This window comes from Bipolaris victoriae (assembly GCF_000527765.1).
Source record: "Bipolaris victoriae FI3 unplaced genomic scaffold scaffold_34, whole genome shotgun sequence".
Taxonomy (NCBI): domain Eukaryota; kingdom Fungi; phylum Ascomycota; class Dothideomycetes; order Pleosporales; family Pleosporaceae; genus Bipolaris; species Bipolaris victoriae.
Genome location: NW_014575358.1, coordinates 232,986 through 257,939, shown reverse-complemented (window position 1 = coordinate 257,939; position 24,954 = coordinate 232,986). Strand labels below are relative to the sequence as shown.

The 24,954-nt window shown below is 51.2% G+C and overlaps 10 protein-coding genes across 10 annotated transcripts; 6 read left to right on the top strand and 4 right to left on the bottom strand.

Moving 5' to 3' along the window:
- Positions 1-407: 407 nt before the first annotated feature.
- On the top strand, positions 408-1,775 carry COCVIDRAFT_96901 (hypothetical protein; the record flags this gene model as incomplete). The annotated part of the gene is made up of 1 exon (XM_014702075.1): positions 408-1,775. The coding sequence occupies one exon, from the start codon at positions 408-410 to the stop codon at positions 1,773-1,775; it is 1,368 nt and encodes a 455-aa protein (XP_014557561.1).
- A 1,371-nt stretch (positions 1,776-3,146) lies between these two features.
- COCVIDRAFT_96918 (hypothetical protein) lies at positions 3,147-3,479 on the top strand (the record flags this gene model as incomplete). The annotated part of the gene is made up of 2 exons (XM_014702074.1): positions 3,147-3,234; positions 3,295-3,479. The coding sequence occupies 2 exons, from the start codon at positions 3,147-3,149 to the stop codon at positions 3,477-3,479; spliced, it is 273 nt and encodes a 90-aa protein (XP_014557560.1).
- Positions 3,480-3,955: 476 nt separating this feature from the next.
- On the bottom strand, positions 3,956-5,694 carry COCVIDRAFT_96815 (hypothetical protein; the record flags this gene model as incomplete). The annotated part of the gene is made up of 2 exons (XM_014702073.1): positions 3,956-5,326; positions 5,449-5,694. The coding sequence occupies 2 exons, from the start codon at positions 5,692-5,694 to the stop codon at positions 3,956-3,958; spliced, it is 1,617 nt and encodes a 538-aa protein (XP_014557559.1).
- Positions 5,695-6,254: 560 nt separating this feature from the next.
- On the bottom strand, positions 6,255-7,358 carry COCVIDRAFT_15291 (hypothetical protein; the record flags this gene model as incomplete). The annotated part of the gene is made up of 4 exons (XM_014701978.1): positions 6,255-6,570; positions 6,620-6,984; positions 7,040-7,131; positions 7,217-7,358. The coding sequence occupies 4 exons, from the start codon at positions 7,356-7,358 to the stop codon at positions 6,255-6,257; spliced, it is 915 nt and encodes a 304-aa protein (XP_014557464.1).
- Positions 7,359-8,399: 1,041 nt separating this feature from the next.
- On the top strand, positions 8,400-10,162 carry COCVIDRAFT_97071 (hypothetical protein; the record flags this gene model as incomplete). Its single annotated transcript, XM_014702072.1, has 2 exons — positions 8,400-8,666; positions 8,723-10,162. The coding sequence occupies 2 exons, from the start codon at positions 8,400-8,402 to the stop codon at positions 10,160-10,162; spliced, it is 1,707 nt and encodes a 568-aa protein (XP_014557558.1).
- A 533-nt stretch (positions 10,163-10,695) lies between these two features.
- On the top strand, positions 10,696-11,986 carry COCVIDRAFT_96846 (hypothetical protein; the record flags this gene model as incomplete). Its single annotated transcript, XM_014702071.1, has 2 exons — positions 10,696-11,205; positions 11,267-11,986. 2 exons carry the CDS (start codon positions 10,696-10,698, stop codon positions 11,984-11,986), a joined length of 1,230 nt encoding a protein of 409 aa, XP_014557557.1.
- A 100-nt stretch (positions 11,987-12,086) lies between these two features.
- COCVIDRAFT_96864 (hypothetical protein) lies at positions 12,087-13,079 on the bottom strand (the record flags this gene model as incomplete). The annotated part of the gene is made up of 1 exon (XM_014702070.1): positions 12,087-13,079. The coding sequence occupies one exon, from the start codon at positions 13,077-13,079 to the stop codon at positions 12,087-12,089; it is 993 nt and encodes a 330-aa protein (XP_014557556.1).
- Positions 13,080-13,711: 632 nt separating this feature from the next.
- On the top strand, positions 13,712-14,206 carry COCVIDRAFT_37052 (hypothetical protein; the record flags this gene model as incomplete). The annotated part of the gene is made up of 1 exon (XM_014702069.1): positions 13,712-14,206. The coding sequence occupies one exon, from the start codon at positions 13,712-13,714 to the stop codon at positions 14,204-14,206; it is 495 nt and encodes a 164-aa protein (XP_014557555.1).
- A 1,930-nt stretch (positions 14,207-16,136) lies between these two features.
- Positions 16,137-17,096, top strand: COCVIDRAFT_96993 (hypothetical protein; the record flags this gene model as incomplete). Its single annotated transcript, XM_014702068.1, has 3 exons — positions 16,137-16,220; positions 16,285-16,767; positions 16,851-17,096. The coding sequence occupies 3 exons, from the start codon at positions 16,137-16,139 to the stop codon at positions 17,094-17,096; spliced, it is 813 nt and encodes a 270-aa protein (XP_014557554.1).
- Positions 17,097-17,706: 610 nt separating this feature from the next.
- COCVIDRAFT_25910 (hypothetical protein) lies at positions 17,707-24,774 on the bottom strand (the record flags this gene model as incomplete). Its single annotated transcript, XM_014701998.1, has 1 exon — positions 17,707-24,774. The coding sequence occupies one exon, from the start codon at positions 24,772-24,774 to the stop codon at positions 17,707-17,709; it is 7,068 nt and encodes a 2,355-aa protein (XP_014557484.1).
- Positions 24,775-24,954: the final 180 nt, after the last annotated feature.

The window sequence follows — 24,954 nt, the reverse complement described above, 5'->3', positions numbered from 1 at the left end:
TTAGTATGATATAAAATACATCAATTACTGAAAAACACTTCAGCATCTAGACAAATTCCTCTTCGATCTTTCAAGACTGCAGTAAAGAGTTTTTAAATTTGAGTGTCGGAGAGATTTCCTTGAAACTTTCTCCTTGGTTGACAACTGCGAAAACCAATTTCCTAGCCAAGTTTTATATTTAACTATTTCGTCCTTTATATTAGTTAATACAGAATAATTACGAAAATGCATTGTAGTTTTCACGTGCAAGGGGAAAGGCTTGGCGTGCTTAGTCACCCGTATTTCATGACGAGGTAGCTTTCCCCAGATTTCCAGATTTCCTTCATTCAAGACTGCACCTCACCCGCTCTCCGTCTGCCGCACCCATACAACCTGCGCGACCACGAAATCATCGGCGAAACATAATCATGGCTGGGGGAGGCTCCGGTAGAGTCCCAACCGGTTTCGCAGCGGAAACATACATCAGCGATCATACATTCCGACAAGGTCAACGTTCGATTGAAAGCGGAGAGGGATCCAAGAAAAGAAAGCGCGAGGGCAAGGGTGACTCAAGTATTGTGAGTGGAGCTGGCGCATACAAAGGACCCTGGGCAAAATACGAAGAACAAAGGCCAGACGCCGCCTCGGACGATGAGTTTGGATCAGATGTGGAGGTGGAGATAGTGTACGAGGAAGACGAGATTGTCGACAACTCTGCGACTGCGCCTAAGAAGCTTGCAGGTACGGACTACCGCGATACTGAGGCCGAGGGCGAGACGAGTGAATTTGTTGGCAGCCAGCAATACGACTACCAAGGACGGACCTACATGCACGTACCTACGGACCTCGATATCAAGCTCACTGGCGACTATGAACCAAAGAACTTCATACCAAAGAAGCTCATCCACACCTACAAATACCACACTAAGTCGATTACACAAGTCCGCTTCATACCTGACAGCGGTCACCTCCTCCTCTCTGCTTCGGCCGACTCCAAGATTGCACTATGGGACGTGTATCACCAGCGCGAGCTGCTGCGAACGTATTCCGGTCATACGAAGTCGGTTGTCGACGTTGATTTCAATCCCAGTGGTACGCAATTCGTGTCCGCTAGCTACGACCGCTACATGAAGATATGGGACACGGAGACTGGCAAGTGCCTGAATAAATTCACAACTGGAAAGACACCGCACGTCGTGCGCATCAATCCAAGCATGCCCCACGAGTTCCTGGCCGGTATGAGTGATAAGAAGATCATGCAGTACGACACAAGAAGCGGAGAGATGGTGCAAGAATACGACCACCATCTGGGGCCTGTCAACACAATCACCTTCTGCGACGAGAACCGCCGTTTCATCACGACATCCGACGACAAGTCTCTCCGCGCATGGGAATACGGCATCCCTGTCCCTATCAAGTTCATTGCTGAACCGTACATGTTTTCCATGGTCCGCTCCTCGCCCCACCCGTCTGGCAAATACGTTGCCTTCCAGTCGTCAGATAATCAGATTACGGTGTACAGTTCGACAGACCGCTTCAGGCAAAATCGAAAGAAGAGCTACAGAGGGCACAACGTGGCTGGATATGCACCCGATGTGGCAATCAGTCCTGACGGGCAATTCATCAGCTCTGGTGACAGCGGTGGTTTCATTTGTTTCTGGGATTGGAAGACGTGTAAAATGTACCACAAGATTCCAGCCAGCGATGCGCCAGTGCTCGCAGTACAGTGGCATCCAAGGGAGACATCGAAGGTTGTGGCTGGAGACCTCAATGGTGCGCTGAAATTGTATGATTAAGACTGGATGCGTATGAGATGTACGACAGACTGAAGAGGGGGACAAAGTAGCGATACCCAATATGTTCAATGCCAATTCCGATTTCAGAGAGCGAATTCCCACGCTTCGGTGTACGCTTTCCGACTGCGCCAAATGAGAGATATATGATTTGGGTCCTGCGTGGAAAGATGTCGTGCGTCATGTCTCCAGCAGTTTTACGGCTGGCTATGCGCAGGCGAACATATGCGCACTTGCGCGATCACAGCCGCAATCCCCGTGCCATCGTAGTTTGAGTCAATAGATGACTCGTATCCACGTGAATGGCGTGTGAGCCTTGCCCGCATGGACGGTTGGGTGCATGCAGCAACCCCCGCTAAGGCCGACTGCGCCTTCGGTTCGCCCTCAACGACGCCCTTTTTCCTCTCTGCCTCGTCCTTCCCACCCACTCAATCTTCCTGTTTCAAACATCATCGGAAACCGCCGAAACTCTTTTTTTTTGTTTTCTTCTTTCCCCTGATACAATACGGTGATTGTTTCAAGAACGATGCCTCCAGGCTTCCGTGTTCTAAGCCCCCACGCCATACCTTCTTTGGCACACCGGTGACCCCAAAAGCTCGCCAGCAGACCTTCTCCCTATTACCATATTCCCAATTCGAATGGCTGAAGCCTGAGGACCAAGAGCGACGTCACTGGACTACGCATTTCCACCCTTTTCCGTGACGCCTTGTCATAGGCCTCCTTGCTTATCGTGCCTTGCAGCCATACATGCAAGTCATTGCCTGGACCGTGACCGGCCGTGACGCGTTTCTAGTCGACAACTGAACATGGCTTCCTTCTGGTGAACTTGCGCAAGCATGCATGTACACACGATGACTCCTTTTCGCCCTCATACCGGTTTGGGCATACCGTAAAATTGTAGCCTAGTCTAGTCGCTAATTCCCTTTCTCCTCTTACCATTTTCTGACGCGGTCGGGACTTGGGACGAACGACATAGCCACGCCGAGTGTGAATCATCGGTTCTCCCTAGGGCGCACTATCCACTCACACGTGAGCCGCAGCAAGCCAGGTATTCAGGCAACTATGATGGCAGTAGGAAGAGAAGCAAAAAAAAAATGCCTAGTTGACTAGTAGGAGGATTTACGTGAGTGGACGAAGCCCTAAATGGCGGCCTCAGGGTAGGTTGTCTGCCTGGAATAAATAGACTATCGAGCGTGTACTCTTTTTTTCTTCTTCTACCATACTCAACTCAAAGCAACCAACTCAATCAAACATATATATCACCGTCCCGAACAAGTCAGACAAAACAAAGACACTTACACCATACCCTACACCTCTTCCACATCCAACACGACTTTCCCAAGCGCCACCAACACCACATCACCAACCACAACCATGTCTTCGTCATCATCATCATACTCGTACACTTCGTACACCCCGCAAAAGGGCACCTCATACTCGCGCCCCTCCACCTCATCAACCAGTAAGCCTCCTCCTCCTACTCTTCCATGTCAAAACCGCCGATGCTAACGTTCCCCGTCAGCATACTCAACCTCCTCTTCGTCATCATCATACCAGAGCTACTACACACAATCCGGCGCAAACACCACTTCGTCATCGTCGCGGGGCCAGCGCTATAGCAAGCCGCCTATCATCCACAATGGCGGAGGCAAGATTAATGACCCTAATACTTCGACTTCGGCACCGAATGGAGGGTACTACACTTGAGGTGTAGACTTGTCCGTTTTTTCTCTCTCTCTCTCTCTCTTTTCTTGCTTTTGGTCTGGTTTTACTATGGGATGTTTGGAGTTTTGGGGGGGATTAAGGGAATCAACTATCACATTGTGGATTGGGATTTTTTTTGGGGGGGAGTTCGGAAGACTTTTGATTTTTATTGGGGATGGGGGGATTCATCTGAGGTTTCTTCATTGGGCCAGATGGAGATGACCATTTTCCTTTTCTTTTGTTTGTTTGAATGGCTAGTTGGGTTGAGAGAGTTGCCGGTTTTTTTAAGGCTCTGATTGCTGGAAAGAAACGGTATCTTCCTCCCCTCTAATACGGAGTCGCTATAGTTGCGTTACTTCTCGAGTAACATGTATATTAGAACAGTTATCTATGATTGATTCATATTACTACACTTGCGCATTCTCGCACTGCCCTCTACATCCAATCTCCTCACACTATACAACATTCCCATAATCTATCTAGCTCCCAACAGCCCCATACCACCCCATGCCCAACACTGCTCCAAACAGAATCGCCACCGCGGGCGGAATCCCAAACCACGCCGTCTCAGCATACGCCAGCGCAGCCACAACAACCCACCACGGCTCATCCGCCAAACTCTTGCCCCTCCCACTCTCAGGCGTCAAATACCCAATTTCCCACAGCCTATACACAGCCGTAAACACCAACCCCACAGCCGTCGCATTAATGCCACGCAGCAAACTCACAACCCACGGCTTAGTCCTGAGTACCTGCCAAAACGACTGGACCCCCACCGCCAGTATGATTCCAGGAGCAAAGATGCCCAGAAAGCCCAGTATGGCACCTACAATTGTGGGCGTGGAGCCTGGCGCCGACGCAAGGGCAAGGGCACCGAGGTAGACTGCGAAGTTGAAGTTGGGGCCTGGAAAGGCTTGGATGAGGGCGAGACCGAGGAGGAAGTTGCGTGGGGTGACCCAGCCGGGGTCTACGACGTACGAGCGCAAAAGGGGGATTACGACGGGGCCACCGCCGAAGATGATGGTGCCGGCGAGGTACATGTTTGAGAAGAGGTCGAAGGGGCGGGAGGTGGAGGTTAGGGTGCCGCGGAGGACCATGATGGTGATGAAGGAGATGGTGAAGGTTATGATGAGGGTGGCGCCGAGTTTGACGGAGATGTTGTGGGATTTGATTTCTGGCTGGGGTGGTTCGGGAGTGTGGCTTGCGGGTTCATAGATGGGGGTGGGGTGTGAGGTCAAGTTTTCGTGGGAGGATGCAGCGTCGTCTACCGTCGAGCTTCCAGCCTGGGGTCTCCGCTTGACGGCTTGGGGCCGTGTGAGTTCTACAGGGGGTGTTGGCTGGATATCCGCATGCTGAATCTCTTCTTCAGCATCGCCTTGTTCGTTTCTTGCGCGGCGGCGTTGGGCTTGATATTTCGCTTTCATCTTGCCTACCCACCTCATGAGCCAGATATCCCAGATCACAGTTGCCACGCCACCGCAGACAATCAGGACTGGAAAGTACCACAATGCGCTGTAGCACAGTCCTGCGCATGCGCCGAAAATGACGAGTATCCGTGTTATTTTGTCTCGGATTGCTTTCTCAGCCAATTGTACAGCAGCCAGCGCAATGATTCCAACAGTACTAGCGTTGAGACCGGAGAGCAAAGCGTATACAATCGAAGGGAGGCGCTCAGGCATCTTTTGTACGCCGAGTGAGAGCGCGTACATTCCAATTGCACCAGGGAGACTCCAGAGCATGAAGGCGAAGATGGCGGGGATCATTCCGGCGTGTAGGAGAGCGATGCAGAAGCACATTTTGGTCGATGCCGGGCCAGGAAGAGCCTGACATACTGCGAATAGCTCTTGATACTGGAGTAGCAAGGTTAGCTTGAGATGAATTCTTCCCTTCGCATCTCTATTCCAGTGCCAAACCACTCCTGTTGTCTGAATCCTTCCCGATTCAACACAGTCATACAAAGAAAGCTACTCACAGCCTGTTCGTCCAGCCATTTCCTCCCAGAAACACCCTTACCCTCCACAAAGCGACGATGTAAAATCTGGAAATGGACAGGCGGCCCTCCAAATGACGTGAACCCCAGATCCCACATTCTGAAGAAGACATCAAGAAGGCGGTCTGGAAGAGTATCGTTGTTGCCTCGCACATCTGATGATGGCTCACGCGGCGTCGGGGACGGGCGCGAACGCCTCAGCGAGCCGATGAGGGATTGTAGCGACATTGAAACTACCAAATCATGGATAGGACGCTGGTGTAGGATCAATGATGCTTGAACAGGATGGCCATTGTTGTCGTTGGGATGGTTCGAGCCAAGCCTCAAGCGATGATGCCATTCGCTCTAAACCCCCGTGGCTTTACCGGGAGAAATATGAGCCCAGCAAAACGGTGTGTAGACGCGAGCTTAGTTTCGCGGTCGAGCTGAGGGTGCATGTCACTGGGAACCTATGATTGGCCATTTGAGTTCCCTTGCCTGTGTCTGTGATGAATGATAGACGCAGACGCTCCCACGTGCAAGTCTAGAAGCGACTGGGACGGGAGTGGAGCTGTGGAGCTATGGGAACAAGCGCGTCGGCTTGTTTGTCATCAACATCAATCCATCCCAACAGCATCACGCCAAAGCAGAGCATTCAGTCATTTCTTAATCTTTACATTCCTTGTTGAATCCTCACATGATTCGTCGTGGTCAATCTCTGCGATTCCCGACATGCTTCAGATGATCATTCAGATCTCTGTACTACCCAACCCTTATTAACGCCTTCGCTTCTTGCGTTGAGCCGTAGCTCAAACATCGATCGCATCGACCGTAACGCCTTTGACCCAAGTATACTGCATAACACGGGCGACCTCCAGGGCCGAGTCGTGGGATGCGAGAGAGCCTACCAAATACAAGCTGGCATCGAGACCAGCAGTCACACCACCAGTGGTGATGACACGCATACCGCCAAGGGGCATGGAGGCACGCCTAGCAATGGACTCGCGGCGGCGAGAGTCACGCCAAGCATTGCTGCCCTTGCGAGCTATCGACTTACGACGAGCGTGGCCCATATTGGTGCCTTCAACAGGGCTCTGAGGCTCGCGAGACTTTTTGATGATGTATCTAGAAGGGTTAGCTGGTGGCAAGCTGGAGCGGCGGGTGTTTGACTCACGGATTCTCCTCGGGATTTTCACCCAGGTCGAAGCGAGCGTTGTTGACGACGTATCGCTCCTCCATGACATCGGTACGCATGGACATGTCCCGCCTAGCCGCGTCTTGACAGATGGTCTCGAGGCGGACGTAGTAGTCGGGGTGGGTTGTAGCAGCGAGGCCCTCGAGCATGCCTTGCTGAGCAAGGAGCAGGGCACCCACATCGATGGCGAGGATGGTGCGTTCTTTGACGGGGTTCTTCTCTTGAAGCTCGACGTACTTGGTGAGGAGGTTCAGGGGCTCAGATTTGTTTTTGAGCACCTCGAACACACCCTCACCACCGGGAACGATGATGACGTCGAAGTCATCGAGCTCGTTGTTGGCGTCCTGGGCCATTGAGTCAGTACGGCTTCGGGAGATGCTGTAGGAAGAAGCTTCATACCTCATAGTCCATGTCGGCTTTGATGGTGAGACCCTGGACAGAGGTCATGGCCGCTGCGGTGCCGACGAACTGGCAGTCGAAGGCCTTGCTGTCTACAGCTTGTCAGCCAGAGACCAATTGGCCCATGATAGCCCAGCTCATGTCGGAGCACGTAGGATATCTGGATGGTTGACTTACTGGGGTCTTTGGGGTCCTGGAGGGAACGGCTCAGCACTTCAAGGGGGCCGGCCACGTCGAGCGTATTGTACTTGTCAAAGAGAGCAAACAACACCTTGACCTGCTCGACGCGGCCATCGGTGTTGTCTGCAACTGCACTCATCTTGAATGATTTGATGTGAATGGGATGGAATGGATTGAGTAGATGAAGGGATGGAACATCAAGGTTTTATATGAAGGAGAGACGCAGCAGCTGGAGCGAGCGAAGCTCTTTCAGCCGAGAGGGGTAACTCTCCTCGATCTCGTGAGCACCGCGTCACTGTCTGGCGAGTCCCTTCCCCAGATATGCAACCCCGCATCGCACGGACCGTGAGACTACCCAAACAGGCATGGTCGAGCGGGGCTCTAGGGCGATCCCACTTGCGGACCACTGAGCCTTCGGGCAGACCCAGAGACTATTCGCGTGCCTGCTTGGCCCAAAGGCGTCCTTGAGGCTGTGATGATAGCAAGCATCTCGGAACTCCAAGACGACATGTGTGTATGACAAAGCCAGGGGATCCAATGCCATTGACCGCAGGCCGTGTTGCGGACATTCATCCGAACTATCGTGCACAGACCAGCCGTTCACAGGCTACCCATGCCACGCGACGTCTAGTTGCAATAGAACGAAGACTAACCCTACTCGAAAAGCCTTGATAGTCTACAGATGAACATCAATTCAGTATCCTGGCCTGTTACAAACCTTTTCTGTCCGTCCTCTACTCTCTGACAGTTGCAAAGTTGAACTGAAAGCAGATTACTAAGAAACTACAATGACATGGTAGTCAACCCCCGAAAGAGGCGCAGGGGACTGAAAGCTACTAGCAGATGACCTAAACCTTCCACGCATCTAGTGCCAGATATAGTACAGGGGCTGGGGAGGCGGCTGGCAAGAGTGCGTTTTGCAGCGTCTTGGCCAGGATAGTGGAAAAGAAGATAGGTAACAACGTTAAATCTTTGGAACAAAACCTCAAGTAGAAAGGATATCAGTGTCCTATGAGAACAAAATTGAATAGTCATCATTGTTGCTCAATTCATCCTAACATGTATCGACTGGCTGGTGGGTCATGGCATGGTGGGCTGGCTGGCGTAGTGGAGAGGCGCACGGACGCGCATCATGGCGCGACATCGTCCAGAGTGCGACGTTGACAACCCCAACCGCAACATGGCGGCACCAACAGACACTGACGCGTCGCCGACGAGCGATTCAAAACAAGCACTATCCTCGTCTTCAGAGGCACCAAAATTGGCTGCCAAGACACAAAGCCAGCCTCCGCCAGAGACAAAGGAAAGCCTGTGGCTACGACGATGGTCAATTGTCTCCTTTTGGGCTGTCGTCTTATTGCTGGGACTGCCAGTATGGCTGAAGACTACAGCCATCTACCGGGCAGAATTGCCACTGCAGGAGATGACTGACTGGGCTGAGGCAAAGGTATGCGTGACGCTGCGCGCATCCAATCTTCATGAACCAAGTTGACACGATTGCAGGTCTGCAAGCCAGTCTTTCCTCTGCGCATAGCTGTCGAAGCCCCAATTCCCTCACTTGACGCTCAGCACCTCATTCGCACCACCCAGCATGCTCTCGACGATATCAACGACTTCTCCGCACACCATCTCCGTCTGATGCTCGCCGATCCGCCCTTGCAACCCAATACCTCGCAGCAAGTAGTCATTAGTGACGGAGCAAGCATTCCTAGCGACGACAAGGACGTTGTCCTAGTCATTCGCCTGATACCTGTCGAAACTGGCACCACGCCCCGTTCGCAACTGCAGCCCTACTCTCCTACGTTGGACGTTTACTATGCGCCCAATCAAATACCTTCACAGTCCTCAACCGGCTCGAGCCTAGCTACCTTTCTCGCTCAAGAGCTACACAACATCTTTGCTGAAGAGCAGGCCCAATTGGCTCACGTACTCTCGACTTCCTCTGGCGCACATGCTGCCAAAATCAAAGCCCTCTCCCCCGAAACGTCCGCTGAGCTCCAACGCCAGTCCACGCGCGCTCTCAAGTATGCTCCCACATACCATTTGACCTTTTCCCTCTTCAGTCCGTCATATGCACCTTCGAAATGGGATATTGAGACGGCACTTGAGAAATACATGAGCCCCCTTTTGGAAGCCTTGTCAGCTATTAGCAACTTCACTGTCGATACTCAAGTCCAACTTTATGCTACCTACACACCCTCCATCCGACAGCCTGAATACGACGAAGACAAAAAGGCGTGGACACTCCGCAAGGAAGACTTGAGTGGATTTGTAAACGCTGCCGAGTGGCCCCTAAGCCCCAGCATTGGCGAGGGTCCAACTGTCAATTTCATCCTCTACGTCCCGGACCGTGCACAATCACCACTACTCATAAAAGAGAATGGCGGGAACAGCTGGCTTATTCCACAATGGGGAGGTGTCCACATCCTTAACCTAGAAGGGAAGTCAGATACGCCACCCGAGCTTACTGCAGAAATGCTTGCACCCGTCATGCACACGTTTTCAAATCAGCTCATCTCACTGTTCGGACTGCCCCAAAGCCCAGCATCGCTACCTTTGCGCATATCAACCCTGGAACGAGTGCGAGCTGCCTCACTCATCTTCTCTGCTTCCTCTACCTTGGGCGCCTTGGCTCAGGTGTATCAGAAGCTCCCATCTATTCCGGTTCCTGATAACGTAGCCCAGTCTACGCATCGCACTATCGCGAATCTGCATCAAGCTTGCGACTATCTTCGAGATGGCCGGTTTCCCAGCGCGTTAGAACACGCCCGGGCTGCAGAGGTAGAGGCTGAGAAAGCTTTCTTTGAACGCTCCATGGTTGGCCAAGTGTACTTTCCAGATGAGCACAAGGTCGCCGTGTACCTACCTTTGCTAGGCCCTATCACAGTTCCTCTTGTCATGGCTGCGCTGAAGGAATTGAAATCCGCATTGAAGCGGGCCTGATCTCAGCGCTAAAATACGCGCCAAGTAGAGTCTGAGACCTATAGCAAGGACGCCGAAGTATCCGTTTTGCTTTGAGCTTACCGGATGTGTTATCTGGTCCGTATCAGACTTCACTCTTCATACGAACTTGACATCTCGCAATTGTTCGCATCGCCATACTACGTACTCAACGACCGACCAAAAGTCATATACATAACATCATGAGTGTGTTGTGGGACGAGTGTTCGAAGATGATGTTCTTACACAATTATAGCACCATACATATTTGTGCTCGAGATACAGCAAGGCGTCCTAGGTTACCTTCGGGACTATCCCCGCTGCGGGGTAGTATGGGCTCCACCATGACTACGTCCTTGGCTGATAGGGCTGCCACTCAATACTGAATCGACTTGGTAGATCTCATCCTACGTTATTGCCGGCATTTGCCCCTCGTTACACTAGCGATTTTGCCTATAAATTCACATATCTTGACTTGTTTCTCTCTTGTACTTTGCATTCACGTTACACCATTTCAACCAAGGATTTCTGTCACCATGTCACTCACTCCTCAAAGTATAGAGAGTATCAAAGCCACATTGGACAGCTTTGTCAAAGACGGCTCACCAGGTCTTGTCTTCCACGCTGTCGATAAATCAGGCAAGACTCTGGTCGAACATGCCTCGGGTACCCTCGGAGTTGACTCCGACCAGCCTATGGATGCTGATACCACCCTCTTCTGGATTGCTTCCTGCACAAAGCTCGTCACAGTCATTTCGGTCCTCCAGCTTGTTGAACAGGGCAAAATACCTCTAGACGATGCCGAATTCGTCAAGAAGATTGCACCTGAACTTGCCGACAAGAAAGTATATCCTGATGGTGTCAATGCTGTGGAGAAAGAGAAAGAAATCACCATGCGTATGCTGCTTAGCCATACAGCAGGATTCGGGTATAGGTTTGCCGACCCAAGAATCAAGCAAGACGGCATCGAAGGGAGCCATGGAGACAAGAACGACATTCTCAATGCGAAGCTGCTGAACCAGCCCGGTAGCATGTTCGAATACGGTGTAAGTCTCAGCAATCATAGCAACATACACAAGTTACAATGACAGCTAAAGCATGGCACAGGTTAACATCGACTGGGCCGGCATCATCCTCGAGCGAGTAACCGGCCAACTCCTAGGCGACTACTTCCAACAAAACATCTTCACACCCCTCGACATCCCCGCCGAAGGCGCAACTATGTTCCCCTCACCCAGCCTCCAAAAGAACCTCGCCCACATGCACCAGCGCGACGCCTCGGGTACCCTCCACGAAAACCCCCACCTCTACATCGGCCCCCTACAATGCCCACCCGAGAAGCAAAAAGACTTCCTCCAATCCGGCGGCGCAGGCCTCTTCTCCAAACCAAAAGAATACGTCAAAATCCTCGCTACAATCCTAAACAACGGCACTAGCCCCTCCACCAACAAACAGCTTCTGAAAAAAGAATCCGTAGATCTCTTGTTCGAAAACCAGATCCCAGATCAACCGGATTTCGCCCGTGCCGAAGTCACGCCCGCGAATCCGCTGCTGCTCAACCCGGGTAAGGAGATGTATCCTCAACCCGGAAATCCGCCGCAGGGCTGGGGCTTTGGCGGCTTCCTGACGATTGCGCCGGGCCAGACGGGGCGTGGGGCGAATACGCTGTGGTGGATGGGGCTGTGCAATTGTTTCTGGTGGGTTGACCGTGAAAAGGGGGTTGCGGGGATGCTGGCGGCGCAAGTGCTGCCGAATGGAGATGGCAAGGTTATTCCGGCGTGGGTGATGGCTGAGAAGGGGGTTTATGATGGACTGGCATCTTCGTAGAGAGATAGAGCTCTTTCTTCAAGAGTTTAGAAAGTAAAGTAGTAGTTTTTTTTCTGCTGTTTTTTTTTTTTTTTTTTTTTTTTTTTTAGAAACGAGTGGACTATTGTTTGGTAGATTGGAGATCATTGCCTAGGATCCCGACTACCCCGTCTACATGTTCCATCCCTTCTCTCCCTTGCTTCTCCACCACATCAGCGAGTTCCTGGAATACGCCTGCGATTTCGCGAAACACACTTGCTTGTTGCCATCCTCCTTCTCCCGCAAAGCACTCGCCTATTTGCCTCATTTCTTCAACCCACCGGTACGCCTTGTGCGTACACCCCACGATGCCTCTTTCGGCCTTGAGCCGCACATGGGGGTTATACTGATCCATGTAATCTTTCAGCTGAGGCAGTACACCGAGAGACGAGGCAGTGGTAAAGGACTGCAAAGAGAGGGCCGTGAAGCCTTTTGTCAAAGCGGCAAAGCAGCATTTTAGACCGCTGGCTGTGCCAATGGTGTTGGCGACGTGCTGGACATTCAATACGGACGCGAGATGTGCACTGGGGAGTTCATGAGGACCCGAAAGTGGAACGCCGGGACGCTTCCAATCTGACCCTGGGCTACCGGACTCCTCTGCTTCTTTTGACGTTTCTGGTGAAGCTGGAGGAGCAACAGGTGGTGAGCCGATGATGCCTCCGTCAACAAAGCGTACTTCTTCTTTTACTCGTTCTTCAAACATGTCGCCTATCTTGCGTACTGTATCTGGACTAATCGCATTCAAATCCAGGTAATACAGCACGGGTTTTTCCTGTCCCGATGACGCAGCTTGCTCTGTACTCTTTTGCTTCTCTAGTGCAGCAATCACCCTCTCTGCCGTTGCGACAGCATCGCGTGGTGGCACAATGCTGAGTACGTAGTCTGCGCTTGCGACTAGCTCTTCGTCTGTGTCTAGCAGTTGGATGCCAATTGATTCGGCTCGATCTTTTGTTGCAGAGCTGCGCCCACTGATATTTGTGGTGATAGCGTAGTTGTGGGATTTGAGTAGTGAGGCGATACCGAGCCCCATTTGGCCAATTGAGATGATGGCTATGGTGGCATGGGGCGTCGCCATTTTGATGATGGAGTGCCGGAAGAGAGATAGATAGTCAAGATACGTGAGAGGAAGATGGTGGGGTTCATGGTGGGGGGCCTGATAGAGGATCGATTACTAACGAAGAGGGGCTAGTGAGATGTGGGGAGTCTGGCCTTGTTGAGGAAGTTGTCTTGACCGACTGCGATATCTGAGTTGCATACTCTCTCAATATCTGTCTTGGTTGTTTGCTGTGCCTCGCTATATTCCATGTTGTTTGGCGTAAGCCCAATTGGGGTGTCAGCGCAGGGAGCAAACACTGCTAGTATCCTATCAACTCATTGGAATCTATGCCAGCAGTGAAGGCACGTCATCTCCAAGTGGGTTTCGTACGACCGAAGTGTTTGAAAATAGTAAATCGACAATTAGTAAGTGAGATAGCATGTGGAATAGCTATTTGCATTCGGAGGTCGTTGGTCCATGTCGGCCTGGCACAACAGGTAAACTACAAGTGAAGGTCGCAGTCCTAGCGACAAAGTGAGAGGAACGCCATATTTTCCTTTCAAGTCAACCACAATTTCCTATCCGCCAAATCCAAAACTTACTACGACATCTCTCAACTTGAAACCACACTTCTTTACACCGTCAGTGCCATCAGCACCACCAAGAACACCATGGGTATTCCCCGTTTCGCCTTTATGGCATTACGCTTAGCGCAGTTCATCTGCGCAACCGTCGTTCTAGGACTGTCATGTTACCTTCTCTATCTCGAGCATGAGCATGATATCGGCCCCTTCGGTCGCCTCTTCTACAGCGCCATCATTTCCTCTATATCAGTCATTGCGTCTCTCATCTGGCTCATTTCTAGTGCAATTCACCCCGTCACCCACATCGTAGCCGATCTACTCTTCTGTGATGCCTGGTTCGCCGTTTTTGGTCTACTGCAAGACTGGTACGAAGATGTCATGCACTGCGGGAGCAAATGGAACTGGTACACGATCAGTGCAAGAGAGGGATTATGCGGAAAGTGGAATGCCGTTCAGGCTTTTGCTTTTCTAAGTGCAATCTTCTGGTTTGTTAGCTTCATGCTGGGCGTCTTGGCGTGGAAGAAAGATAGCACGGCGCCCGCTGCAACTGGTAGTGCTCCTGCTCCAACGACGACAGGGTAAGGCATCTTGGTTGAGACTTGGATCGCGGGAGCTAACATCGTGCAGGCGTAGACGCCGATTTGGCGTTTCACATGCCTAGATCTATCTCCGATCTTGACCAAGTTTCTGCCGCCATGGCAGATTGTCGTCATGCCTCAGTATTCAGGGTGAATTGGGTCCACGTGAAAGAATGGATCGGGTCCACGATCTGCCTCGGTTTGTTTTGAGCCTATCCTGTCGGCTGATCGAGAGGCATTTTCAATTTGTCAAATTGTTATAGTGTCCAGGTAGATGAATTAACCATACGACCTTGCAAGGCCTATTGGTGGAGCATACATGACGGAACTTCCATTGCAAATATGACGAGAACTATCAACTCACAATATAGCAAGGAACAAACAGGAAGCAGGGATATTTTGTTAAGGAAATTCTTGGCATATCTTCTTTTTCGCCAAGTGTTTGGGTGTTTCACTGGGCCAGCCTAACACCGCGATTTAATTTACGTGATGGTCAGCTTCGGCGCTCGGCAGCGGACGGGTACGGATGGGTTTCGGATGGGCGTACGAGAAGAGAACTCTTGAAATACACCAATGGAAAATTGCAGAAGCAAGTAGTCAGCACAACTGACACAAGATAGTATAACGCTGACATGTAAACCCTTAACGTTTGAGACGTAAGTAGGGTAGCGTAGCATGCACGGTAAGCACCGAACCGCACCGACACGCACCTAGAACACTGCTTAATCCACGTTTCACAGTGTAGGAATAATAGGGTGATGTCAGAACATCAATAAAACCGTTTCAAAATACGGTATAACGGCCAAAGAAGAAGAAAAAGACGGCGTCTTCGGCAGTTCCTCAGAATGCCACAGTCATGCATGCCATCATCGGCTCTAAACCGCATGCGTACTAACCAAGGGCGCAGACACTAATTTGCATTGCATCCCCGGCGTGCACTAATTCCTTCTTCCCCGCACCCGGAACAATACTGCACAGATCTTGAACGATCCTCCTCGATACGCGATTCCCTCAATATCGAAAGCAACCCTCTGGTCGCATTTCTTTTAACCACCGGCCAAGCCTTTGTTTGCCGTGAACAACGTCTTGACGGATATTAACACTGGAAGCACTACTGCACTTGGCAAACGACATGTCACAATCGCGTGACTTCTCCAATTAAGAAACTCACGCAGATGACGATGGTTATACGTTATAGCCAACCAAGTGGTAAACAGTGCAATTCGGAGAAGAACCGGCATGCTGTGTTGACCCAACCAGCTGGCGACAATAGCCTCAATAGCAACGGAGACCCTTAGCTATACCTATGTGTTTGTCAGCACCCGGACACAAGTTCCCCCATACAAGAACACCGTATAACAGCACGCTGATAATTTCATCATGCACACCCAATTTATGCAACCCCCCATTTCCTCCGATCTTTACCCCATAGAAAGCTCTACGCACGGGCCCGCACACCATGTTTCGATGATACTTACGGACCTATTACTGATTTACCCACCTAGCCCTTCTCCACCCGACAAGTCAGTAAGGCCGAAGGGTAAAAACAATAGGTAGGGAGCATGTTTTTTGCATGGCTACCTAAAAAGTGGGGGTGGTCCTTGACACATTAGACAGACACTAGGCTTTGAAACAAATTAAAACATTTGTTTGGAAGGGGGGGCAGTGGGGACGGGTGTAGTGGATACCCGTCTTCATGGATGTTCGATGTAGTTTGGGGAATTTGGACCCATGAATGACTTCTCACATGGTGGCGGGGATTCGGGTGGGCATGGTGTAAATATAAATGAATGGACACTGCTGTGTATACATATAAAACCGATCTGCTATTCTCTGAATCAGTTGCTTTTTTGTTCATCGACGAGTTCGACTTCGCCTTTTCTCTTCTTCTATACACACCACAGGCTTGGTTGCATTTCCTCACATTCTACAAGATGAAGTACTCATTCAGCCTCGTCCTCGCGGCGCTCTCTTCCATGGGCAGCGTCACAGCCTCGCCTGTTGACCTCGAAGCTCGCGTACGTATACCACTCCATCTCACAATAACGAAGGATCCACCATTCTAACACTTTCCCCTTCCAGCAAACCGGCAGCACAGATCCCTACATGGACTCCGGTCTCCCAGGCCACACCATCTACCTCCCCGCCGGCAACCCAACCAACGGCAAGTACCCCGTACTCGTCTGGGGCAACGGCGCCTGCAGCACCGACGGCCGCTCCAACAGCGCTCTGCTCCGCAACATGGCCGCCAACGGCTTCCTCGCCATCTCCGAGGGCGGCCTCAACGGCGGCGGCTCATCCACCGCCCAAACCATGAAAGCAGCCATCGACTGGATCACAAAGACTGCAGGCACAGGCCGCTACGCCAACGTCGATGCCAGCCGCATCATGGCCGCCGGCTTCTCCTGCGGCGGTGTCCAAGCCGCCGACAACATTAACGACCCGCGCGTCGACACCGTCGGAATCATTAGTTCGGGTCTTCTCTCCAACACCGACGCCGCCAAGTCGTGGAAGAAGCCCGTTCTCTTTGTTCTTGGCGGAACTGGTGATATTGCGTACCAGAATGTATGTCCCCCCCCGTATCTCCCTAAACACACACACTCCTTTACTCCCAAGAACGCACAATGCTAATTTTGATAAAAAAAAAGGGCGAACGCGACTACCGCAACCTCCCTGCCGGCACTCCTTCGTGGAAGGGAAACATCCCCGTCGGCCACGGCGGCACCCTTGGTGACGCAAACGGCGGCAAGTTCGGTCGTGCCATTCTTAACTGGGCCAAGTGGACCCTCAAGGGCGACCAGACTGCTGCGCAGTGGTTCAAGAACGGTTACCAGGCTGATGGATGGCAAGTTCAGTCTAAGGATTTGGACAAGCTTAAGCCTGCTACCAAGTAAGAGCTCTATGCTTGCCCTGGTGGGCGAGTGGACTAAAAAATCTCAATGCGGCGGAGTCTACTTCTTTTTCTCCTTTGCGTTTTCAGGAGAAGGAGTAAGAGGGCCCTAAGTCGCATGGATTGTACATATTCTTTTTTTTTCTCCTCGTCTGACCTTTCCTCTTTTGTCCTCTCAGCTTTCAGGCTTGGGCTCTTTTGAAAATTTAGTATGATTATGTGGTTATGCGGTTACGCCTACTGTGTAGATAGCTACTTTGTGACAATTGTATATATGTTACTTGTCAATATTGTCCCTTGTTTTGGTATTTCAATGATATTGAACAACCTGTGCATGTTAAGAACAAGATCTCAGCTGGGACTTGACACAGACCTTCAAAACTATAACAAGCAGGTGCAAGACAAGGGAAATTGAATGACAGAATGAAAGCAATATATTTCAGTGATCAAATTCTCATGCCAAGTGAAAAGGCATAATATTCGTAAAGGGAGAGAAAGAAGAAGGCCCAGAGCTATCAAATTACCTCAACACCAACGCTATGCTTAGCTAATCATCGTTCTCTTAAGAAGACAAAGAAAACTCATCCTTCTGTCGTAAACTCTGCTCACCAGTCTCAGACTCTTCTAGAGTCTCTCGGACTCGACCCCCACGCCAATGTTGCGCCCATGTCCCTTCCACTCGCCGACCCTGTTGTGCTTGCATTACTAAATACCCTCCGGTGCCCTGGCTCCATCGGCGCAGCAGCCCCGCCATCACCTATCGTCCTGCGTCCATCCATGCTCTGACCCACAAGCCTGCCGCTGAACTGGTGCCAGCAATTTGGCGCCTGGAGAATGTACTTTTCCATGGCGATCCTGAACCTGTTGCGGTAATCGCGGGGCGATGTGATTGTAGGTTTGTTCTTGCCACGGTCCTTGATCCAACTCTCCAATTTCTTGTCCCATGTGTACGTGCGGATGCAATCGATGATACCTACAATGATTTCGCGGTTTGTGTCGTCGAAGCCGGCCATGAGTGAGTAGTCCATAACGTTGTTCTGTGAGAGGAACAGGGTATCGTTGAAGACGCTGGCTTTGAGCAGTTTCTTGGTGTGCTCACGGACGAAGATGGGGGTTTCTGAGTAGATAATGTCTACGAGATTCTCATCAAGAAGAACTTCATCGCGCTCGCCAGTGGCCTGTATTTTTCGGTTGCGCATACTGCCTTTAAGGTCGTAGCGCCGGTTGGGTTCGCGATCGTAAAAGAGATTCTCCATGACGAGCATGTACCAATCAAAGTCTCGGCCAGTAGGCGTCTTGATTTGGACTTGGAAAAGGCCAAACATCTTCGCAATGACACTAGGCAGAGACTTGAATAGATTCTGGTGCGTAAAGGCAAAGTAGTTAGGCCCGAACTTGAAGAAAGCTTGCACCTCTACTGGGGAGAGAGATTTCAAAACAAACCGATCGTCAAGGGTTTTCAAGAAGATAGATTTCGACTTCCCACCCTTGGAATCCCACTTGGAGCATCGAGAAAGAGACTCAACGAAACGCTCGGCAACACCGCATTTACGGCGAAGAGCATCGAATGACTGCGCGTAGAAGATTTTGCAGTGTGCCTTCACTCCACGGTTCGTGAAGCTATAGCGAATATTGTGATTTTCCTCATGGAGTAGGTTACGTTCAACAGACTCCTCAAATGTCTCAACATGGCCATCAGGACCTGTGCTCAAATCGCGGAAGGACTGTCGTTTAGCCACATAATCGGGGCATGACAAAGCTAAGGCGATGATGGAGCTAGGCTCGTCTTCCCGAATAATGATGTCAGAGTTCTCCCAGACGTGTTCGATCTGTGAAAACGGGTATTCAAGCGGTGTCCAACCACTAGCCGATCGCTCGGACCAAAAGCTTGTCAGAATCTTGAGCAAAGTGTTCTTCTCGTGCTTGGGTAGTTCTAGCGAATTTTCCAACTGAGAGTCGCTAAGATTCAAGAGCTGAGAACTAGCAAGACTGTCGGGTAATGGAATATCCTCTGGTGTAGTCTCTGTATCACTGACATCGTTGTCAATGTCTGGAGGAAAGTGAATGCGAGATTTGGGCGACTCGTCGTCTCTTGGTGGAGGTACTAGCAGCCCATCTTTGCTATGACGCTCTCCGATAGGTGACTGTGAAGCCGTGGTTGTGTCGTCTGCATTCTCCGTAAAGGTGCTGGTATCGAGAGTACTATTGTCAAGACTGCCCCTAGAAGGAGATTGCGCAGGTGTCTCTTCGTCGGAATCCTCACTTTCCTGCACAGCGTCATGCACATTCTTGTATACCTCGACAACTGGCTTTGAGGAGGCTAGCGGGAAAGCGCGCACTTGCCGGGCACGATCATTGCGTCGTTCACGCATGCGTTGGTTCTGGAACTCTCTTGACAGCTGTTCAAAGTGTTGTGCAATCTTTGAAACCTTGGTTTGACTCTTGTAAGGGATAGATCTTGGAATACGAGAGGAAGACTTGGTCTGTTTAGGAGCTCCCATTCCTAGTCGCTCAGTCATGCGTTCGAATGCCTTGGAGCTGTCATTGGCAATAGCTTTTGGCGTAGTAGGCCCGTTGTTGAAGGCCGACGATCCAGGGAAAGGACCTATGTGCTTTGCAATGTTGCCCGGCTGAGACTGTGTTCTGACAAGCGACGCTGGCCTTGCAGCAGTTTCGCGCTTAGCCAATTCAACCGGACGAGGAATCTTACTTTCTGTAGCCGGACTAGGAGCACACTGCAGGGTCGTTGGGCTACTGGGCATATTTTCAATTGCTTCTGCAAGCTGCTTGTCGAGAGGGTTCACTTTGGGTGGACTTGTAGGCGTAGGAGATCCTTCATCGTATCTGCTAGGGTCAGAAGCAACGATAGGACTATTGTTGAGCTCTTCACTGGCAATGGGACGGCTGTCCGGGAAATTGGATGAGATAGCCAAATCGAGGTGGCGTACATCCTCCCGTTCTATCGCCTCACGTGGCGTCTGAATTCCCAAGTCAGCGGCCGCTTTTGGAGATGTGGGGGTCTTGCTCTCTGGCGTCGAAGGTGTCTCGTCAGCGGGTGGATCGGAAGTCGAGCCCTCTTCTTTAACAACAGAACTCAGCATATCACGGGCCATTTCTGGGGACATGTTGGATGGCCTAGGGGATAAAGCTATGGGTTCTTCTTTCTCATCCATGTACGAATCGTCTGCGCCGGACTCGGTGCCTTCTTCAACCGATGCCAATGAGCTTGTCGACTCATCGCGCTCCAGAAACCGCTTCAATTGCATGTTCGCATATCTTCGGATATCCCGCTCAGTCGGAAAGAATTGCTGCTCAAACTCCGTAAAGGTCACATCCCAAGCAATGGCTTTCTCTTGGATAGCACGAATGGCGCGGTTCATAGGAATGATCTCGTAATACTTTGAGCTCATGTACTTGTCTTGAAGCTTCGCTTTCAACCATTCATGCTCTTCGTTTGCGCGCTTGAGAAGCAAGTCGACCTCTTTCCGACACAAATCAACCTTTTCTGGGATTACGTCTTCAACGTGTATGCCTTGGATGCGAGCACGGAGTGACGCCATGAAGCAGTCCAGCTTCTCCTCAATCATGAGATATTGACTATTCTTCAATTTCAGGTCGCTATCAACCTTCCAGGTGACATTGGGCTTCGGCGCAATGACTTCGTACATTGGCACAGGGTCGTATTGGATTCGAAGAGCAACGTGATTATACCCAAAGTAGCGGACATGGTCCTTGTGAATATCGTGTGGGCATATACCTGCCCGGGGATGCAGTGGCGTGCTCCAAAAGGTCAGTTCGAGGTACTTTGCAAAAGAATATCTCCAGCTCCATTCGGACATGGGGAAAGCCTGGGTTTCCTGACCACATATCCTACAGCAGCTCCACATTAGGATGGTCTGATACATGCCCTTCAGTTTTGGAGGATACTTCTGGACAACCACAGTCATTTGGCCCTCGCCGTGTACATATTGACGAGAATGGTCGAGCATCCTTCGATCGCAATTGCCTACTTCGCAAGCGACACCGGCTGAAGTGCAGAGGTCCTCCACATACTGTCCAAGCGTACAGTCTGGTGTGAAGCCATCGTCGTAATCATGTTCTTGATAGAAGCCGAGGGCGATGATCTCAGGTCCAATACAGGGAGTAGAAGTTATCGTGTTGACCACGCTGTACAGGACGGCAATTTTTTGGTGATTGAATGGGTCGTAAAGATCGGTATTTCCAGAAAGATATTGCTCCCACTGACGTCTTTGTGTCATATACTGCTGCATAGCTCTGTCGTACTCGGATTCATGCACAGCAGATAAAAACTCTCGAACTTGCTTGGACGCCTTTTCAACAACCGTGTGAACCATCTCAGGTTGCACGAGCTCGAATTTTTGGCCAACTTCCCCAGCCTTTTCGTCATCCTCGGGGCCATCAGCAGTGTACTGATTTTTGAGCTTCTTGAGATGCCCTAATTTCGCTTCGTACTGGCGAGCCTGTTCAAGCAGATAGGGTTGCATGAACTTGACAAAAGGCGAAGAGGATAAAATCTTTGTCCGGTGATTTTCAACCATATCGCTGTAGTAGGAGGGAGCGGCATCATTGGACTGATCTTGATCGCCCGCCCGTTGAGTGGCAGAATCAACTCCAACGTTCTGTGCTTGCCGGTCGTCTTGCTCAGTGGAAGATGCAAGAGTACCAGTCATAGAAGTTGTAGGTGTATCTATGAACTCGTCTCGCATCAAACAAGTCTCTAGACGAAGGTTGTAGACAACATAAGTCATGAACTCAGTGATGCGTTTCAACCTCGAAAGTTCCTCACTCTTAGCCCCCCTCAGCACGATTGTGCATCCGAGTTCCTTTTGACATCCAGAAAGAAATATGTATGTTTTCTTCACATTGCGGTGCACATATGTCTTTACATCGAAGCTGCTGCAAGATCCTAAATGGGATGGGTCTATTGCGAGCTTGTCGACGGATGAAATCATCCTCGAATTCGTGCAGCGAGCAACAGCGTTGAGCACTGTGGGTTTGACATTGTGAACCACGGCTATTCCCTCTTGTTCCAAGAATTCAAGGGCGAGGCCTGACACATTGCGCTGCACCAACAAGACATGGGGCTCGAGAGCCACTATGCGACTGACCAGATTACGAAGGTATTCACGCTCCTGTGCGATGACGGGCTCCAGGCTCATGAAATGTGCTTGATGCCGTGCATATTCGATTGCGAAGGTTATGATCGCAATCCGTGGGTTAGGTATGCTCCGTGGCATGCTTCGTAGGGCGACATTCTTGGTAAAAACAACTCCAGAGATGTACGCTGTGTCCTTTGGTTTGCCACCTGGAATTTTCTTCAGTTTGATGTAATTTCTAACGTCAATGTCGTCCCCTCGGTCCACGTCAGGATTGACATCATCCGTGCATTGCCGCAGAATTGGAATCAATGCCTTTTCCCAGCTGGATGCGTGTGGTACGTCCGAGTCGTTGAGCATCTGAATCAACAACTTTCGCGCGTGGTCAAGACTAGCTTTGTTAAGTTCGACTTTGGGTGTCATGCCCTGCATTGATGCACTACGCGTAATTCTTGATCCCGAGGGTGTTGGTGATGGAGATGGCTGCAGCTGCGGTGTACCTGGACCACTAGCACCATAGCCAGTATAAGGTCTCAGCAAAGTGTTGCTCTTGGACCGTCTTGGTGAGGCTCTATGTGTCACACTGCTCACGCTGAGATTTCTCCGCCGAGATGGCCGGTTGCCATTGCGACTCGTGATGCTGACGTTGTCTGCGTCTCGAGCGTGTCCTGTGCCAATGACACTCCTGTCACCAGCTCTGGATTTTCCCTTCCTCATCGCAGCTAGGATGCCACCCAACCCACCCTTTTCGGTGTCGAGGTTTGCACTAGTAGCGGGGTCTTCCCTAAGAGTTGCAAAAATGCTGGCGTGCTCTTCTTCACTCGAGCCCTCATCAGACATGAATGGCGCAAGATCTGGATCAATGATATTATCGTGATGGAAAGCCGACAGACTAGGTTGACTGCGTGAGTTGTCGTGATATTGATGAAAAGGTGCCCGGTCATCATGCTTGACATTTCGCATGTGCTGATGTTTGGAAGGGTGCCGTTTGTGGCTAGAGGAGCGTGGCCGGCCTCCCATAGACCGTAGAGAGCGCGAAGAACTGGGGCGAGCTAGTGTTGGAGGACCAACTTCTATAACATGCTGTCGACGCTTCTTTTCACTGCCAATCTTTCTGGACATGGGAATGCTAATGGTCGGTGTTCCAATTTTCGTGTAATCACTCTCAACGTGATCAGGCTCTTCATTGTCCGAGTAATGAACCTGATCACCATGATCGTACAGGGAAGCCTGGTCACCGTCATCTGTAAAATCGGAAGAGTCCTCGTCGTGACCGTATATGATACTCTCACATGGCTTGCAAACTTTGAGGTTGCTCTGCTGACCAAAGATCTTACCAGATACGATCGAAGTGCATTTGGAATCGAAGATTTGTCCACATGTCCGACAGTGGTGCTTTCGTCTAAAGGTAGTAAAGGCATCACCACAGTTGAAACAGGCTTTTGCGTTCTCATCCCGCATCCAAAACTCGCGGTCCAAGATTTTCCTCCGCATCTGTGTAAAGGTGCTCCGTGCTGCGCTTTGTCCCGCAGGTGCAGCCTGGGTTCGGCGTTGAATCTCCTCGATGGGGGGCACAGTAGGATTGCGGATGGTTGAGGTGGTTGCGGCAGAGCTCAAGCCATCGGAAGAAGAAGCCCTTGAGAGGTGGTAGCCGGGAAGGTGTGAGGGACCGACCGAAAGCAGGGGCGGACGTTGCGGTTCGGGTTTATGTAATGAACTTTGGGAGTTTCCGGTAGCATGGTTGGCTTGGGCTGCCTCTGCAGACTTTTCAAGCTGATCTCTCGCCTTGCTGGCCGCAGAGCGAGGAGGCTGATATTGGCTGTCTGTTCGAGAAGTAACTCTACTCAAACTATCACGGGAGGCATCTGCTCCATTTTTGAACCTGGCACCATCGCCCACTGAGCCTTCAAGCCCAGTAGTCGCCATACCCTCATCATCTATGTCGTCATTGTCTTGGTGTGCAAGATCTCGAGGCGTGTTGCTTCTCGGCAGGTCTGTGTGGGATGTGCCATGTGCTTTGGAGTGAGTGCTGACAGGACTCAGGACGTAGGCGTCATCCTGTCGAGAAGCGGACACAGTATCGAGAGTCGGGGCAACGGAGGGTCGAGATCGGGTTGTGGAGATAGAAGCCTTGCTTGTTATCGTTGTGCTAGAAATGTTGGAGTCGCGCGAGGGAGGAAGAGCTTCGGCAAAGGTGGCTGTCGCTGGCGATTGTAGTCTCGACGATGGGCCAGACGCAACAATGGGAGACGACACAGAAGTAGTACCAGGGCTGGAATTGGCGACTCCATGCCTTGAGGATGGTGGCGTAGCGGTCTTGCCAGCCATGCTGCCGTGCCCATCTTGGGGCTGTTCCCTCGCACCTCCTACGGAAGCGCGCAAGCGGCTGTACAGGCCACTGAAGCCACCCTGGACCAAATCGATTCCCTTGGGCTCGCCAACAACAGAGGGGGCGGGGGGTACAGTGAAATCGTCGAAGGTGGTGAGCGTATCGGAGCGGGACGCTGTTGCGTGCAGCTGGTTCAGTGAGGGCTGCAGCGACCCCCGCCGCGAGTCGCCCGACATGGCTACTGGCGAGGGAATGGAGATTGTGGAATGTAAATCAAGGCGGCAGGCGGGCGACGGCAGTAAGTGAAGGGCGGCATCAGGCTTCACGGAGGATCATGGGCTGATAAGAGGTGAGGTAAGGTGGAAGTCTAAAGTTTCGTCACACTTGCACACAGGCCTACTGTACCGCACAGGAAG